The 17,502-nt window shown below is 46.5% G+C and overlaps 1 protein-coding gene across 4 annotated transcripts in view; it reads right to left on the bottom strand.

Annotated features, from left to right (window-relative positions):
* Nucleotides 1-389: 389 nt before the first annotated feature.
* Alkbh3 (alkB homolog 3, alpha-ketoglutarate dependent dioxygenase) overlaps nucleotides 390-17,502 on the bottom strand; it is a 33,303-nt gene continuing 16,190 nt past the window's right edge. For all 4 annotated transcript variants that reach the window (XM_038329649.2, XM_038329651.2, XM_038329650.2 and 1 more), the window contains 2 exons: nucleotides 1,278-1,376; nucleotides 390-724 (listed from right to left, as the gene is read on the bottom strand). In XM_038329649.2, coding sequence (XP_038185577.1) covers nucleotides 605-724; nucleotides 1,278-1,376 — 219 coding nt within the window. In that variant the 3' untranslated portion in view covers nucleotides 390-604. The remainder of the gene's footprint in view (nucleotides 725-1,277; nucleotides 1,377-17,502) is intronic.

Raw genomic sequence — 17,502 nt, 5'->3', positions numbered from 1 at the left:
AGCGCTGTCTTTCCAAGCAGGACTGCCTGGAGTGTAGACAGGAGCATGCTGCCTCCTCTTTCTTCAGAGGCCTGGAGCCCGAGTGCCCCGGGAAGACAGACAGCTGGGAGATCAGCTGAATAAACAGGGTTCCTGAGCGTGCAGGTTTCCATCACAATAACACATAAGGAAGACTTCACCAAAGCCCAGAGAAGCCGCCTCTGTTTGGGTTTCAGCAGCTGTCTGCCTGTGGAAGGCTCCAGAGTCACTGACAGTATTTACAGTCTCCGTGTGCTAACGTCATGAGGAACAAATATGTTCTGATTTGTCCCAGAGGCACAAGGCCATTTGTATTTCTTCAGATTAAAGGGGGAAGGGCAGCAGGAAAGGGAATGATGGACCAAATCATCTGTGAGCACAGCTACAGCAGTGTTTAATTTGCCTGATCGTAGCCCTTGATTTAGAGATTTGTTTCAGGGAAACTGTTCCCTTCGTAGACATGCTGGCAACATGGCTCCCATCCAAAGGAGGAGGACCAAACAGCCACATCACCAGAGTGCATGAAGAAGCTTCTCAAAGTGCTTCCAGGAGTGGGGGAGGGGCCGCTAGGTGCACAGCCCCCACCTCAGTGGCAACTCTGTGGACATGTCCCATCACCAGGTGCTCCTCTGGGGTCTGGATAAATGGTCCGGAAGGTCAGGTTTACTCGCGGCTCTCTGGAGTGGTATTCTTTGGGCACGCGGTGCTAAATGGAAATATTAATAGATGTCCGGAATAAATACACGTGCATTTTTTTTAGTTCAACATGATTTACAACTTATTTATGAAGATATGGAAATAGCTCCATTTTATCCTTGTCTAAACGAGCAGGTGTTCTACAGTCCCGTGGGAAAAGGTCTCCCTTCTCTGAAACAAAACTCCCTGATCCCTGGCAGCAAGGCATCTCGACGTTTTCTAACTGTGGCTTCTATCTAATGTGACTTTACCCACACTGACCTAGAATAGTTGTGTTGTGAGGCCCAAGATGGCAGCCACTGAGATTTTTACAAGAAAATTTGTGCTAGTCACGTCTGAAGTGGTCAGCAGGCACAGAGGACGTGGACCCCTCCATCACTACAAAAACCAACCAGAAACCTCTGCTGAGGGGTCTGCTCTGACTGGCCCCTTGGGTATGACATCACTTTATTGCTACTTGCTCAGTATAAGCACTCGCTTATACGTGTACTTTGAAACGGCTGCTCCTCAGTAGGGCAGAAGCTGCCTCCAGAGAGAAATTGGTGGTAGTTTCAAGTCCTCACCTGCCAGTCGGCTTGTGTGGCTCCTTCCATGATTAGCAAGGTCCCGTGATCCAGTGGTATCTTCACTCTTTCCATGTATGTATAGTCTCCATTCTCTTCCTAAAAGACAGCAGCCATTCTACTCAAGTGTTTGTTCATATGGTCAAGAAGCAAAAGAACCTGGAGGCAGTTCCTCCTCAGCCAGGCTGTAGGAGCTCGCTCTGTCCCTTGGCAGCCCCTTGGCCTTAAGGCAGCTAGCTATTCTACCTCTCTACTCCTTAAGGTACTTATCTGTGACATGGGAAAGAAGATAAAAGTGGTAGCGTCTGCTACACAGGGCCAGTCTGTGCCTTAGATGATGTGTGTGAAGGACCTGGGGACCCGCAGCAGGAAGAACTGGGGAAGATCGTGGAAGTCACCGCTCCCCAGGATGTTCAGCCTATCCTGACCTAGGAGGGAGGTTCAGATTCACCTACCTCTGCTACACAGTGCTACATACTGGGAAGAAATGGCCTTTGATCAAGGCATGCTTCACCTGGCAATAATAATAATAATTTACTAATTGGTATTTATTTTAAAACAATGTTTCTCAACTCGTAATGCTTGTGACCCTTTAATACAGTTCCTCATGTTGTGGTGACCCCCCAACCATAAAATATTTTTTTAAATATTTATTTATTTATGTATGTATGTATTTATTTATTTATTATGTATACAACATTCTGTCTGCGTGTATGCCTGCAGGCCAGAAGAGGGCACCAGACCTCATTACAGATGGTTGTGAGCTAGCATGTGGTTGCTGGGAATTGAACTCAGGGCCTTTGGAAGAGCAGGCAATGCTCTTAGCCGCTGAGCCATCTCTCCAGCCCTCCATAAAATCATTTTTGTTGCTGTTTACTTACTGTAATTTTGCTACTGTTATGATTTCTGATGAAAGGACCATTTGACCCAACCCCATAGGGGTCGCAAGCCACAGGTGGAGAGCCATTGCTGTAGAACCCCAGCTCTCCCCTTGGCTACTCTAGGTGTTTGGGAGCTGTATTCTCAATAGCAGGAATTTCTCAAAGAAAGGCGCTCTGGCTTGACTTGGTCAGTGCTGTCAAAGCAGCCTGGCTGTCTGATGTCTATGCTTTTGAGAAGAGATCACAAATCCTGAGCACACTGGCTAGTTCAGCTCAGGGCCTTACACTGTCACTACAGCACACGTGCGAAAGAAGTCAACAAGTGGTTTGCTCCTCTTCAAAGTGCTGCTGCAGCGAGCAGCTTCCTGGCTTCCTGGCTCAGTCACCAAGAGTGAGAGTCACCCTGGGTGAGAATGGGACAGACCTGAGCTTCCTGCTTTCTTCACTTCCTGTGGGCAGAGACAATGGGCCCATCCGGCCATCTGCCTCCCTTTCATGCAACGGTTGTGTTTGGGTTACTGCAGGGTTTACTGTAGTGCAAGTCTGTTTATGTTTATTACTGCAGGGGTCTTTCTGAGAACTTAACTGTTTACAATGATTTCCCCAGGAAAATCTAAAATCAAAACAATACTGAATTTGTACAAACAGTCTATGTTCCAGGGCCCAACCCTTGGCAGTGACTTTGTCAAGGACAGCCAGAATTTTTACAGACAGAAGACATAAGCAATGTTTGAAACAACTTTCGATTGGTTGGCTGGTTTTGTGTGTCTGCCACCTTTTCTCTTCCAGGAATAAGTAAGCAGCAAACAATGACCTCTTGCTGCTCAGTCAAGCAGAGCGCACACTGGGAAGTGGCCCTGCCCATGGAGGCCCATGCGCACCTCCATGAAGTGAGTACCTACACTTCAGAAGGTAAAAGTTGGTGCTTGGAAAAAGTATGCCAGACACAGGACATAAATGCCTTGCTAGAGAAAAGAAAGCAAAAGAGAGGGTCCATTCTTCATGACATCAGAGGGCTTCAAGGCTTAACATAGACTGAAAGGCAGGTCTGCTCAAGTTAAAACTTGGCTGGAGGCAGAAGGATCTCTCCTGCTCTCTACAGCACCAGGGGGGGGGGGGGGGGGGGGGGGGGGGTGGACACGGCATGAATCTGTAATTGTAGACACTAGGGTGAGAGTGAGACGACACTCACCAACAAGGGCAATTCCGAGACCTTCCAGAACATCCACAACACTGCAGCGAGGTGGAGGTGCCGAGAGCAATGTGGGGGTTGGGAGTGCACACTATAATTCCATCTGGAACCATGAAGTTGACTGCATTTGAGGCAAAAGAGAATTCTGCATGCAAGAGGCCAGCACCAGCACTGACAGAAACGAGCTTAGCACACGCGCTCTCCACTCGATACTCTAACGATCTGAATTCTTCAATGAGACAAAGTTTCAGGCATATTCTGAACACATAATATTCAGCACAGCCACTAGCCACACCAAAAGACAGGTTCTTGAGGGTGAGCATTCACGTGGTGCTCAGCATGTGGTCGGAGAGGTAATACTGCTTCTTCCCTGCTTGTAATGTATCCCTCCTAACACCAGCGACTTAGAAAACTATTCCTAATTGCAGAAGATGGGCAGTATTTAATAGGCAAGTGTGGTGGTCTGAAAGAAAATAGCTCCTAAAGGAGTGGCACTATTGGGAGGTATGGCCTTGTTGGAGGAAGTGTGTCACTATGAGGGTAGGCTTTGAAGTGTCTTTTGCTCAAGCTTCCCTCAGTGTGACTGACAGTCAACTTCCCGTTGCCTGCAGGATGTAGGGCTCTCAACTCCAGCACCATGTCTACCTGCATGCCTCCATGCTCCCTGTCATGATGAACCTCTGAAACTGTAAGTGAGCCACCCCAATTAAATGTTTTCTCTATCAGAGTTGTCATGGTCACAATGTTTGTTCTGGGTGATTTGGGGAACGGGGCCTCACTATCAGAGAAGTTCATTCACAGCTACCAATGGCTATATCACCTCTGTGACCCTCTGCTGTACCTAAGCAGGACAACAATGTGAAGCTTAAGATGAAAATGTCTATCCCTGCTATTAGCTAAAAGAAGCTTCTAGGCTAACAGTCCACCTATGGGGAGTGATTGGTGACTGTAGATGTTCTGAGTTTTCCCACATATTGTAACCTAATAAATAGAAGGAAAAGCCACAGTTGCTTATTTTTCTACCCATCCTGAAGAGAACCCTCACTCTCCAAGTACAGCAGTTCATCTGGATGCTCAGGTGCTCTTTCCTAAGGAATGCTGGGGCTCTGCACATTCCTGCCCTCATCCTACGAAGGTATCGTCCTATTTACTTTCCTTAGGAAGATAGTACTTAGGGGGAAATCCTGGTTGTGTTCATTGCTATGTCATTATTGACCACCACAGACAGAAAACTAGGTATTTTCCTTCTCATTAAAAAGGTAATGCACATTATGGAACTTGGATTTTTCAGGTAATCACCCCTTTCTTGTCCTAAAGGGTGTTAGAAATTTCAGCCATCATTACTTCAAAACCTTCACATTTTCTTATAATAACACATCATGACTCAAGTTAGGGATGCAGTTCTAACTTTTCAGTGTCAGTTTTGCCACTCACAGTCGGGGGAAGGGCTGTGTGCTGCTGTTGGCTAGAAACACATCAGTAGACGGATGCTAAGTGACGGAGGCAAGTGCCAATGGCATGCAGAAGCCTCTGCTCCTCCTACCAGATTCACATGCAGTACTCCATCTACACACCATTTCCGCCTCTAATGGATGAGCACTTGGCTGTCTCTAAATAGTAACAGTTCAAAAATACTGCCATGTAATACTGCTTTGCACAAGCATATTCTTTTCTTGACACTCACATATACACTTGGCCATCTGTGGGTCAGGCACTGTACCAGTGCTGGGCACAGTAGTGAAGATTAATCCATTGTGAGACTGAGATTTTAATACCCCAGTGTTGCTGATCTGCTGCTGCTGCTCTTTGTAAAGGACTAAGAAAAGGTCACTCAAGCAGACTTGAGGTGAAGCATCACTAAACATAATACCCTGGGTAGAGTATTAAAGAGGGAACACCTGGGCAAAGGTATGACCTTTAATGTGCTTGATTATTGTGCCAAACTGCTTCCTCCAAAGCTTCTGGTAGTTGGTAATTCCAGGAGGAACACATGGCAGTACTGATCTGGCTGAAGACTACCCGTTGCTGGTGGTGGGGAACGAGGGAAAGGACGACACAAGTAAGCAGCCAGCTCCACTTTCCCCATGTGCACACCCGCTGTCATCTCCCCCACTGCAATCTCTGTCTGCTGTGCTGTGGGGTTAACACTTTCTAACTCATCCGTGACCGCAGACACTGAGCTGGCAAACCGTTCACCTCGGCATAAGTCTGGCAGGTATTGTCCTCGTATCCTTCTGCCTTTTAACTATTGTTTGATGTTGGATAGCTCAAGAGTTTCTGGACACGACTCCACTGACCTTTCTTTAGCCTCTTTCATGGGTTTTATGCTTAGAAAGGCTTTTTCCATCCTGAGGAAAGTTAAAATATACAACTGCGTTTCCTTAGGGGGAAAAAAGAGCTCACATTTTTAGACTTAACTCTTTAGTCTAAACTGCATTTTTGTTTTGTGAGCTTTTGTTTTTCATGCTTATGGAGTTGGGGAAGCGGGGGGTGAGGTTTCATGCATGGCAGGCAAGCACTCTACCTCTGAATTACCCACTAGATCCAATGTTTCTCATAACAATATCCAAGTACTGAATGGAAGGCTTCCTGCTAGGCTTGTAGACAGGTTTATCGGTGCTGCTAGCATGGTGGAGGTGGGCATGTCGGGCACTACATACATCACACACAGCCATCGCTAATCCTCAATGTGAACCCACAGGGAAATGCTATCCATTTCTCATAAGCTCAGGGAACTAGAATGAAAAGCTGGCAAGAGGCAGGGCAGGAGGTGGGCACAGACCTGAGTGCCCAAGCCCACGATCACGTCCCCTCACAGCTTTCATATGGTGAACTCCAGTCCACACTGCCTCCTCATGACATGGCACTTTCACCTTACAGAAGGGAACCAGCACCTTCGAGGGGCATAAAAGAGAGATGCAGCCAGGAATGACAGAGTGGGCAGTGGGGACCCTGAGGAGCCCAGTGTCTGCAAACTGGGGTAAATGCTGATGCGGAGCGGCCTCTCTCACTGCTGCCCAGCACTGGCTCATCCTCTGGCTTTTCTGGGGAAGAAGCTAAGTGGGGATTTTATATGAGATCTCCAGTTAAAAACGTGGGCAGTTAATTTAGTCTCTTTAAAAACACTGAAGGCCACACCTAGCTCAAGGTCTTCTCAGCGTGCTGCTGCAGGACCTTAACCTAACTGTCCTGCTTCTACACCAGTTGCCCTGGCTAGTCTGTAACCTCCCAGAGCCAGCTGTCACTGCTGCTCTTCCTTGACCCCTTTCCCTGTGCCACACTCTACTCTGTCTTCAGGTATCATATTGCTGTCTCCCCCACAGCAGAAAAGGCTGTTCAAGCAAAATAATGCTCCCCAGTGTGTGCTGGGTTAACAGCAGAACGTTTGATATTCTACATCTCTTTGAGCCCCCGAAGAGCAATTAAAGAAAACTCTCATCTTGTTACTAGGATCCTAATAAAAACAAAACACAAATAAGCAGAAAGGGCAGTGGAAACAAAGTAAGCGCCTGCTACCTGCTTCTCATGTCCCAAGCTCACAGGAAGCACTGGGCACATGGCAATCGCTAGTTAGCACACTGGAGGCATCAGAGGAGACCCACAGGCTACAGCGGCACTGGAAGCCCAGACAGTACTTAACAAGGAGGTATCAAGCATGCCTAAAAGGCAGGCAGATAATTCAGGATAGCAGAGCAACCACACAAGGAATAGATAATGTGCACACCTGACAGTCTGGTTGTAGGCTCCCTCCTGCCATTTGTCCTAGCAGCAGCAATGGCCTTTTCTGAGCTATTAAACCAAATGACAGAAACAGCTCAAGGTCGGCTCTGAGCCCCTTTCCCTCTGTTCTCTTGTCTTGGAAACGACAAATCCCACTGCTTTAGTACTCATTAATAAACTATTACTAAGTTCAACAGTTTCTAAGCTATCCTGCAATAAGGTGACACTATGTCTGTTATTACCTTATCTGTACAATGAGGACAGTAACAGCAATAACTTGAGATTCAGGACAGAAGAAGGGCAAAACTTTTAGAATGTAGCCCTGTAGATGGGCAACATGACAAATGGTATTTGTTATCAGTGCTTCACCTAGTGCAACTCTCACAATCTGGATGATGTCTCTGACAATTGAAGCCACATAATGGCCTACTTTACATGTGTAAGTTCCAGGCACCATAAACCTAGCATGCAGGAAAAGAATTCCTGGGGCTAGAGATTAAGAACACTTGATGCTCTTGCAGAGAACCTAGGTTAGGTTCCCTGCCACCCACAGGATGGCTCACAACTGCCTGTAACTCAAGTTTCAGGGGCCCCTATGCCCTCCTCTGACCTATATAGGCCTGGCATGTCAGTGGCATGTGCACATACATGCAGACACTCAAAGCATAAAAATAAATTTTGAGAGAAAGGACCTCTTTACAAAAGGATAAAATCAAATCAAGAAATCTTTCTTACACCACCAGAGTTAACAGCAGCACCTCCATCCACCAAGTAAAAAAGCCAAAAACATGGGAGCCATTCCTGATTCTTGCACCCACATCTGAAACACGGGCAAGTTCTGCTGCTTCATCTCTCCAAACATCACTCAAATCTACTCTCTCCTCCTACTCCCACAGCATCTGGTTCAAGTTAGCAGCCTCCCATTGGGTCTACTGCTTCCCACGTAGTCTATTGCTATTGCCTGCCCCGCCGTTATCCACACAGAGCCACAGTTATCCTTAAACATGGGAACAGATCATGTCCTAGCCTGCACTGATTCCCACTGTGCAGAGTAAAACCCACATTCCTTCCAATTGTACAGCTCCTGGGACTTCCATCTTTCTCCTGCTCAGTGTCATATCCCCAGAGCTAAGCACAGTGCCCAACACACGGTAGGTACTAAGTTAGTATCTGGTTGGTGGGGAGGAGAAAGTTGGAAATGCCACCGCTCCTAAAATTACTATCTGGCATTGGGGCAATGGACAGAGGATGATACAGAATGGGGCTGAGAGCACGTAGGCAAAGGCAGTTTTGGGCATTTGGATATGTGGTAAAAGAGCCTGGGATGAAGATGTCACCAGGAGATGGATGAAATCTTTAGACATTTCAATGAAGAACTAGCAGCAAGATAGGGCGGAGGATGGTGCATGCCAGCATTCTTGAGGCAAGAGGATCATAAGCTCAAGACTGTCTTGGATTATATAGCAAGATCATGCTTTATAAAAGAAAGAAGAAAAGGAGGAGAGAAAGAAAAAAAAGAATCAGAAAGCCAGGACAGCGGCTTAGTAACTGTAGTCTTTTGGGGGGTAAGGGGGGGGGGTTGTGTCTCAAAATAGGGTTTCTCTGTGTATCTTTGGCTGTCCTGGAACTCACTCTGTAGACCACGCTGGCCTCAAACTCACAGAGATCCGCCTGCCTCTGCCTCCCAAGTGCTGGGATTAAAGGCATATGTCATCATGCCCAGCTGTAACTATGGTCTTAACAGTCTAAGAAGCTGAAGAAAGGGGACGGAGAGTTCAAGGCCAGCTTGGGCAATATTTTATTTAAAAAGAAAAATAAAAATTCAGATCATTTAGACACTGATTTGATGAGAAACAGGGAGCAAAGAACTAAATATAGCATTAACCTGACCAAGAAATTAGTGACACAATCAACAGAAATGGTTTTTTTTTTTTTTTTTTTTTTTTTTGAGAAAATAATGACTCAAACTTTAAGGCTGAATTCAGAACTTCCATGTACTATTGTGAAGTAGAAACATCTCACAAATGCAGAGAAAGTGATAGCAGAACCTGGGATGAGAGATTGAGAAGTTGTTCTCCAAAGCTCAGCCGAGGCATGAGATTTGAGGACCTCCATTTGTTTGCTTATTGCTGCTTAATCAAATCAGTGCTGTGCACTGGGGACACAGTGACAAGACAGAGGCCTCCCCATGTGGCATTTATAAACCAGGAGAAAGATAACAGAACCAAAGATAAGCTCTAACATCCTTATTTAATCCATCTTAGAATGTCAAGAAAAAACCCCGAAGGCGATAAGAAGTAACAAAGAAGGTACATGAATAATCCAGAGAGGACAGGATTGTGGAAGCCAGTAAGAAAAAGACATGGAGTTTCACACGCACAAGGTGGACAGCACTGAGCAGCAGTGCGTGAGGAGAGGACGGCTGAGGAGAAGCAGTGCTTTTGGCTTTAGATAACGGCATCCACACACTTCTAACAGAGTAGGGCAGGGGAGCAGATGTTTCAAGAGGGACGACACAGACAGTGCATTCCAACCAACCTTACCCCACTTCTCTCTTCTTCCTTTTATAACCTCCCCCTTTCTCATTTTAGAATGTTCTCTGTGTGTGCACGTGCATAGTCGCACAGGTGTATGTGGAAGTCAGAGGTCAGCTTTCAGCTTTCCACCGTACTGAGGCAGTCTCTGTATCTCTGTCTCTGTCTCTAGTTCCAGTCATTTCACTCCATGCTAGCTGGCACATGTGCTTGCCTCCCACCTCTGGAATCTGGGGACTGCAGATGTGCATCGCTGCATTCTAAAGACAAACTCATGTTGTCTGCTGGTCAACCATCCTGGTTGGTTGAACTTGCATGTTTGCTCTTATGCTCCCCTCCCCAGCAGCCAGCTCCCTGCCCCCAGAGGGACAGTGTTGGGGGAATTAATCCCAGGGCCCTGAAGTACTCTACCACTCAGCTACACCTCCATCCTTAAATCTGTGCTTCATAACCAAGAGCAGCCAAGGTGCTGGAACATGGACAGAAGCAAGTAGAGCTTCCTCAACATGGTAACAGATATAATGGAGCCCTCCACCCCTACCAGCTCTCTGGCCCAAGGATCAGACAACTGGTAAAACTATCTGATAAGTATACTAAAGGCTGCTGCTTCTTTTTTTTCCAATCTGCAATATTTTAAACAATAAATGCAGCTACCTATATGCTAAGGCCACCTGTCCCCCTTTTGCCCTATCTCCCAATACATGGCTATGCCAATAAAGGCCCTTCTGTCAACAACACCATTCCATCGCAGTGCTTGTATTACCTGTGAGCACCTGACTGGCATCGACGCTGCTTCATGGGCCAGGCACACCAGCAGCAATACTAAATGCAGTGGTGAAAAGGGACCCCACAAAGACATCTCTGCAGTTATTTTGCTGACTCACCTCACAAAGGAGGACAGTATCCTGGGCATTGATCCGAAGCACACTACTTTAAAAACAGAAGCAGCCCCTCTGAGATGAGAGCTGAAAAAGCAGAGCTTTGGACCAGAGAGCTCAGTGGTTCAAAACCAACCATTTGAAGTTCTCTTGCTACATACAACTGTCTGGAAGTTTAGCAATTTTTTTCTTGGTTTTTGGCATTCATTAGGTTTGAAAGGTTCTGGAGAATAAGTGAGAAAAGTAAGCAGAAAGGGCAGGTGGGTGCGACCAGTTACCCCACTCCAGTGGGGCCACACCAGTGTCTTGATGGCTCACAGGACAGTCTGGCGGCCCGAGTAGTCCTTGGCTGCAGCAGACTTCTTTGTAGGCAACAAAGCAGAACACTGCAGCCCACACCAGCAGGCAGATCCCCGGCCTTCCTCCTCAACCAGACGTGCTAGGAAGGAAGCACTCGCTGATGGTGTTTACTATTCAGATTTATTGTTGGCACAGTCCTGGGGGTTGGGTGGGGCAGGCAGTTATGGAACTGAAGCAACAGCAAGCCCAGCTTTTCACTCAGAGCTGTAGCCACTAGAGCTACTGGATGTCGCCTGGAAATCTGAAGTTAGTGATGAGGATGCTGTTTTCAGTGACACACACTTCCTAGAGATGTAGTCCAAAGGAAGTGCTATCATGAAAGAGCGCAGCGCCAGAAACACCCTTCATCCTCTGAGAGCAGGAAAGCACACAGCCTGCATGCATGCAGCCGACCACACCACTCCAGAGGTGACCATCAATAGCAGAGTGCTCGTCCAGGCTATTCCTGGGCATGACCTGACCACACATACCTCACACTTCCTCCTGTGCCTTCCATCACATCCTTTGGCATTCCTGTTCACAAAGAGAAAGGCTGCCTACATCCTCAACCTGAAGGGAGCCTCTTCCTCCTCATCCTAACTGAGACCTAGCAGTCTCCACAAACACAAACATCTCCTGAAGCACTCTCATACAGATGGTCACCTCTCAATCTAGTAAGGGTAGAGCATCCTTCCCCCTCCCTAACACCTGTGGACCACTGCTGCAATATCTCCTTAAAAATACATGCCCCCTCCAGCTCAAGTTTGCTCTCGTCTGTCTTCTTTTCCCTTGGCCCCAGGTATAAACAATGTCTAATAGACTCCTCGCTGGCCTTGCTCTGCTCTTGCTCCTTTCTAGCTTGGGCTCTACATAAGAACAACACTGACCATTTACAGCATTTACCCAGGCCAAGTTCTCCTGCTCCACACATTCATTGGCCTCTTCATGTACTGAAATGTCCTCCTTGAAGTTCCCAAGAGTCTGTTGGATCCAGCCTTGCCCATCTCCCCATCTCTTCACCTACTGTGCTCCCCATGCTGGCTCACTGTGCCCCAGGATGGGACTTCCTATCTCTTCAAAAACACTAAGTCATTTTCTCCTAAGTTATATAGCCATCCTCAAGAAAGAATCACCAGAACCCTCAGGAAACAGTCTTAGAGTATTGCAAATGGTAGGAGAAAAACTCTACTGCTCTGATAAGGCTTGAGGGACAAATTTGCTGGCAAACTTCATGCTTAACAATGGCATACATGGAAATACGATAAATTATTTTGGAAAACCTGCTTTAAATCCAGGAGAACAGAAGAGGAGATGACTGATAAAGCATGAGACACCAAGTCTGGATCCCCATTATCCATATAAAAAGCTGGGCATGGCACCATGTGACTGCAATCTCAGCACAGGGGAGGCAGAGACAGAAGGATTCCCTGGGGCTTATTAATCACACAGTCTGGCCAAATCAGTGAGTTTGTGTTCAGTGGGAAACAGTGTCTCAAAAGATAAGGTGGAGAGCAATCAATCAATGAAGTCACCTAGAGTCAACCTCTGTTTTCTACACACATATACAGACACCCTTCCCCAACACTAAAAACCAAACCAAACTACTAAATCTAGGGTTGGCAAGATGGCTCCTATCATCTAGCCTGATGATATAAGTTTGATCCCCAGGACCCACATGGTGGAAAGAAGAGAACCAACACACTCCTAAAAGTTGCCACCGATCTCACATGTGTGATGTGGCACACACATGCCCTGACACATACACATATTACTGACATACATACACACATGCATATGAATGTAAATGAAAAGAAAACCTCTATATCACTTCACTGGGCATGGTGGCATACCTATAATCAAACACACTGAAAGCTGAAGCAGGAAGATCCAAAATCCCAGGTCAACCTGGGCTACACACTGAGAGGCTTTACAGATAAACAAGCAAAAGAGAAACTTGGGAACTAGTCATTTCCAAAACATAGCAGGGCACAAACTGTGGCTGAGACAAGGTCCCAAGGAAGCAAATGATAATTCCGAGTCTTCCAGAGCTTCAGGTCTGAAGGTAATGTATATTTCTTTACTCGCCCTCCCAGGCACCTTTCTTTCCCACTCCCACCCTCCATGGAGTTCAAAGCCCCTCACTACTTCTGACCCGGTGGCTGCCCCGTTCTGGGGTCCCACTCTTACCACGTGTACTGTTTCAGCTCCAGCACAGCACTTAGAGCAGTTCAAACCCACTGACCACTCCCACAGCCTTCTTGGAAAGGCATCTCAATGATTCCCTAAACTTCCTTTCACTGGGTGGTGTTTGAGAAGAACAGGGTCATCAGGGCAGATGCTGTGATCGGATGGCTGAAGGAAAAGGAGAGTACCTGGACGGTGGCAGCTGTAATGCCAGCCCCTGGGGGAGCTACCTGTGAGCCTGAGGCTGGGGCCTTAAAACAAGCAAGATTCTGTCTCAAAACAATTAAAAGGACAAATGATGATAACTAAAAACTGTAGCAGAGGGGGCCACTGCCTGCAGTGGAGGCTCAGTCACTAACTTTGAATGCCACACAGTTCCAGGCTGTCCAGCTTCCAAGGTTAAGCCACTCAGTGCTATAACATCTTAGATCTCAATATCTTCCTTTTTTTCTAACGCTCTGGAAAAAAAAAATCAATATTTATGATCAAGATGACTTTTTAATTCTCCAGTATTCCCAGGAGTGAGTATATTATAAATCATTTAGTGAAATGTGTTCTCAGAGACTCTACCATTAGCCTTGCTTTTGCAGCTACCCCCTTTGCTGTGAGGCACACCCTTCTTCCTTGCCGGGAAAAGGAATGGCCAGAGAGAAGCCTCTTTTGCCTCACCTCAGTCATCTCAATGTGGAGAGGAGCCTCTCCTACAGGCACGGTTCAGCTGATCAGGAAAAGAGCTCATCCAAGGTAATTTGCTACAAAAACAAGGCTTTTGGCATCTAACCCTCCAGTGCATCACAAACTTCCTGCTATTATCTAATAACCCCCCAGCCATCACTGTTTCCACGGTAACCGACAGAGAAATAGCAGCCTGCCAAGCGCCTTTTGTAGCTCCTTTTCTAGTTTGCTCTTCTGTATAGAATTAGTTAGATGGGGAAAGAACCAGGCTAATCTTTGCAAACAGGAACATGATGTAGTTTGGAAATTACAACTGGGCTCTGGATAAGTAGTGCAGAAAAGCTTTCAGAAACCCACTCTGATGGGTACAAAAGGTCTTTTGACGTGGATTTGGTAAGTTTTCCCTCATCTTTGGACAGGGCAGGCTGGCACTGGCCAGTTTCTGTTTTAACCCACACCAAAGGAAGGGACAGGATGCAGAACAAAACCAATAAAGACTACTGTGCCCTTTGTACCTTACTGCCACTAGGGGAAAAATCAGAGTCAGACTCCACAGGCCAGGGCAGAGGACAGTGAAGGAAGGATGGGCACCCTGTTCTTCCATGTTTAATCCTGAAGGCATGGGCTCCACAAATCAGAGGGTGTGTAGATCTCCTTCCACGTCAGCAAGGGAGAAACTGTTTGAAACTGTGTAGAACACGGGGTAGCTTTCAGAAGATCAGTAGCCAGACTGATCTAGGTACCAGACTGCAAAGCAAGCAGCTGTTACAGGGGTGGGAGAGTCTGAATTTGTTATGAAAAAACAATACGCCTTTAATCCCAGCACTCGGGAGGCAGAGGCAGGCGGATCTCTGTGAGTTCGAGGCCAGCCTGGTCTACAAGAGCTAGTTCCAGGACAGGCACCAAAGCCACAGAGAAACCCTGTCTCGAAAAACCAAAAAAAAAAAAAAAAAAAAAAAAAAAAAAGAAAAGAAAAAGAAAAAAACAATTCTCTTTCTGGGCACATGGTGAATGCATTCACAGCACTGGGGAGATAGAGGTAGGAGGATCAAAAGTTCATCTTTGTTACACAAGATCCTGTCTCAAACAAACAAACAAACAAGAAGTCTTTGAAAGTAGCCCCCAAAGGCCTCTGTCTCAAAACTCCATAGATAGGTGAAACACAAGAAATCTCTTGGCTTTTATCTGCTTCAGATGAGAAAGCCAATCAGTGACAGCTCTCGTCAGATAGGTCAAAGCTAACAGGAGTGTAGAAAACTCCCTCCTACAACCATCTTGTTGGCAGACAGGAAGATTACAACAGTAGTGACATTCAGAGACAGGTCCTAAGAGTACTGCAAGTCAGACTCCACGTGCCACACAGAAGAGTGACTGATCCTGTTTAACTTTGGATTGTGAGTCATGAGTCTTATTCTCTGAGCCACTACCTGAATTTAGACAGAAAAGTAGACAAAGATTTGAAGAGCTGACTCCCTTGAATCCTTCAGGAAAAGGCCTATTTGCAATAAGATGTATGCCCTGAGAAATATTTCCATGGCTGTCAACTCAAAGTAAGGCTTCTGCATTTGGTTACTTTTATGGGCTCCAGAGTTTTGGAATCTGTTAATGAAGTCTGAAGTGAGTCCTCCAAAGTTTAAACATGTGCTGTGTTTAATCAAGTGGAACTTCTAGGCTGTAATCATCAATGTGTGATTATAATCTCGAACACAATAACACTCAGCTTCTCCATCTTAAACAAAAGTCAAAATTGAGAGTATGTACAAGAATTATGCCAAATTCAATCCCAGTTGAAATGAGGCCAGAAGTCAAAACTTACTAGAGCCAGTAACCTGGGGTACTGACTGTTTATGTTTCTTCCCAAACTCATTTCCGCAGCCAACTTTATTTCAAGACCTCAGATAAATTTTCTCACTTATGAGATGTATTATGTTCCATTAACTCAGCTGGCACAGTTGGAGTCCAGGGAAACCAAGGGGACTTGATCTCTTCCATCACTCCATGACCTATGCTTTCCCCAGGTTCCTGAGAACAGACTTCAGGAAGGCCTAAGGAGGCAGCCTCAGTGTGGGCAATCTCTCTTAAACAGATTTGTTGTACCACGGCCACAACCCAGAAACAGCGTTGTATGTGTTTGTTGTTTGCCGACCACACGCCAACCTACAACGTAACAAATTACTACCAAGATGGAGTTCTAGGCCACCACGTGCTGGGCTTTTGCTTGGTTTGTTTGTGGTGCTGATAGAACCGGGGCCTTGCTCATGTGGCTCTGAGCTACAGCCCTAGGCCCTGAGACAGGTCTTCCTATGAGAGAATGAGGAGCCCTGTGCTGGGAGGGAGACAGTCAGGGTGTGTTTCTGGGCACCAACGCACTGTTAATGTTTAGCAGCTGGGAGCCACATGTACATTGGAACTAACTACCCAGAAAGCATACTTTGGGAATTCTTAAGTTCCCACCTATAAAAAGGCCCCTAATTTTTTCCAAAAGGGGGTGGTGCTGAATGTACGTGGGCAAAGAAACAGTCACTGAAACACTTGGCAACAAAGCAAGTAACTGTGAAGAACCAAACAGAGGGTGACACCAAAGCTTCCAGTATAAGAGCGAAGGGAGCTGCATCTCCCCTACAGCTATACCTGCAGCCCAGGACCCACCTGGAAAAGGGATGGGGCCCACCGTCTGCTTGAGGAGAGGGTCTGAAAATCCATCAGGCACATAGTGCTCCCCCGCTATCTCTAATATCGGAGCCTTACACATGCAAGAAGAACTTTTCATATGTGCAGCCTGGGATCCAAGCGTGGGCCCATGTATAGAAGTGTAACCATGTGCAAAAGACACCAACAAAGGCCAGATATTTGGTGCTCAACTCACACTCCCTAGTCCCCAAGAAGGCTGCTCCCTAGTCGTCAAGAAGGCTGCTGGAGAATACAGTCATGGTTCTTACCCTGGTGACTGAGAATGCTCTACCAACAACAAGCAAAGTTTAGGTGGGAACCAAACTGAATCAAATTGATCAATGGAAATGATACCAACAATTGGAGTTTGATGTCATATGTGCCAAGTAACTTAGTATGCTATAAAACAGCACGCCTGGAAACCCAATGGCACTGCAGCCTGCATGGCCTGTTAACTGCATTCTTACAGAAGTATCTAATGCAGAGGAGACAGGAGCTCTGAGCAAGTCAGGAGGACTGAATTAGGTCATAATCAAAACACAGCCTGCTGGCCTTCCACACTGATGGGGCCTGATTTAATGATGTGAGCTGAATAACCAGAACTCTGGAATCAGAATGACTTAGTGAGTTTCCTCTCTTGGAGTTTTCTTCTAGCTTTCTATCTTTGTTCTAAGGTTCCCTTTTGATTCAAAACATTAGGGCAGGGACTTGGGGATCAGTAGTTCTAAATCTTTTAATGTCATGTAATCTACATAAGAACTAGGGTGAAAACTGAAATTAAAGTTAGTTTAGTGACTGCTTTCCAGCCTCAACTTAGGCACTGCCTGGGAATCTGGGTTGAGCTTCCTCTCGCTCAAGAAGCCACAGGCTCACACACCCTTTCAGAAGAAGACTAGAAGACAATGAGGATTTGCATGATGCTCCCTCACAGAACAGAGGTATGCCACGCAGGCACACAGGAAATGACAGTCAAGTCAGGGCATCTTTCTTGAGTTTCTGGAGTCACCCTTCTGTGACTCTCCACACACAGCATGTGCCACAGGTGCGATCCCCCAGATGCTCTGCATAGGACTGGAACTTCCCCTCCTTTCCAGCAGTGGCACTGGGCCCTCAGGACCTGGAGAGGGGGACAATTCCTGCTGGATAAGCAAA

The sequence above is a fragment of the Arvicola amphibius genome, chromosome 5, assembly GCF_903992535.2.
Source record: "Arvicola amphibius chromosome 5, mArvAmp1.2, whole genome shotgun sequence".
In the NCBI taxonomy this organism is placed as follows: domain Eukaryota; kingdom Metazoa; phylum Chordata; class Mammalia; order Rodentia; family Cricetidae; genus Arvicola; species Arvicola amphibius.
This window is presented reverse-complemented; position numbering and strand designations above follow the sequence as displayed.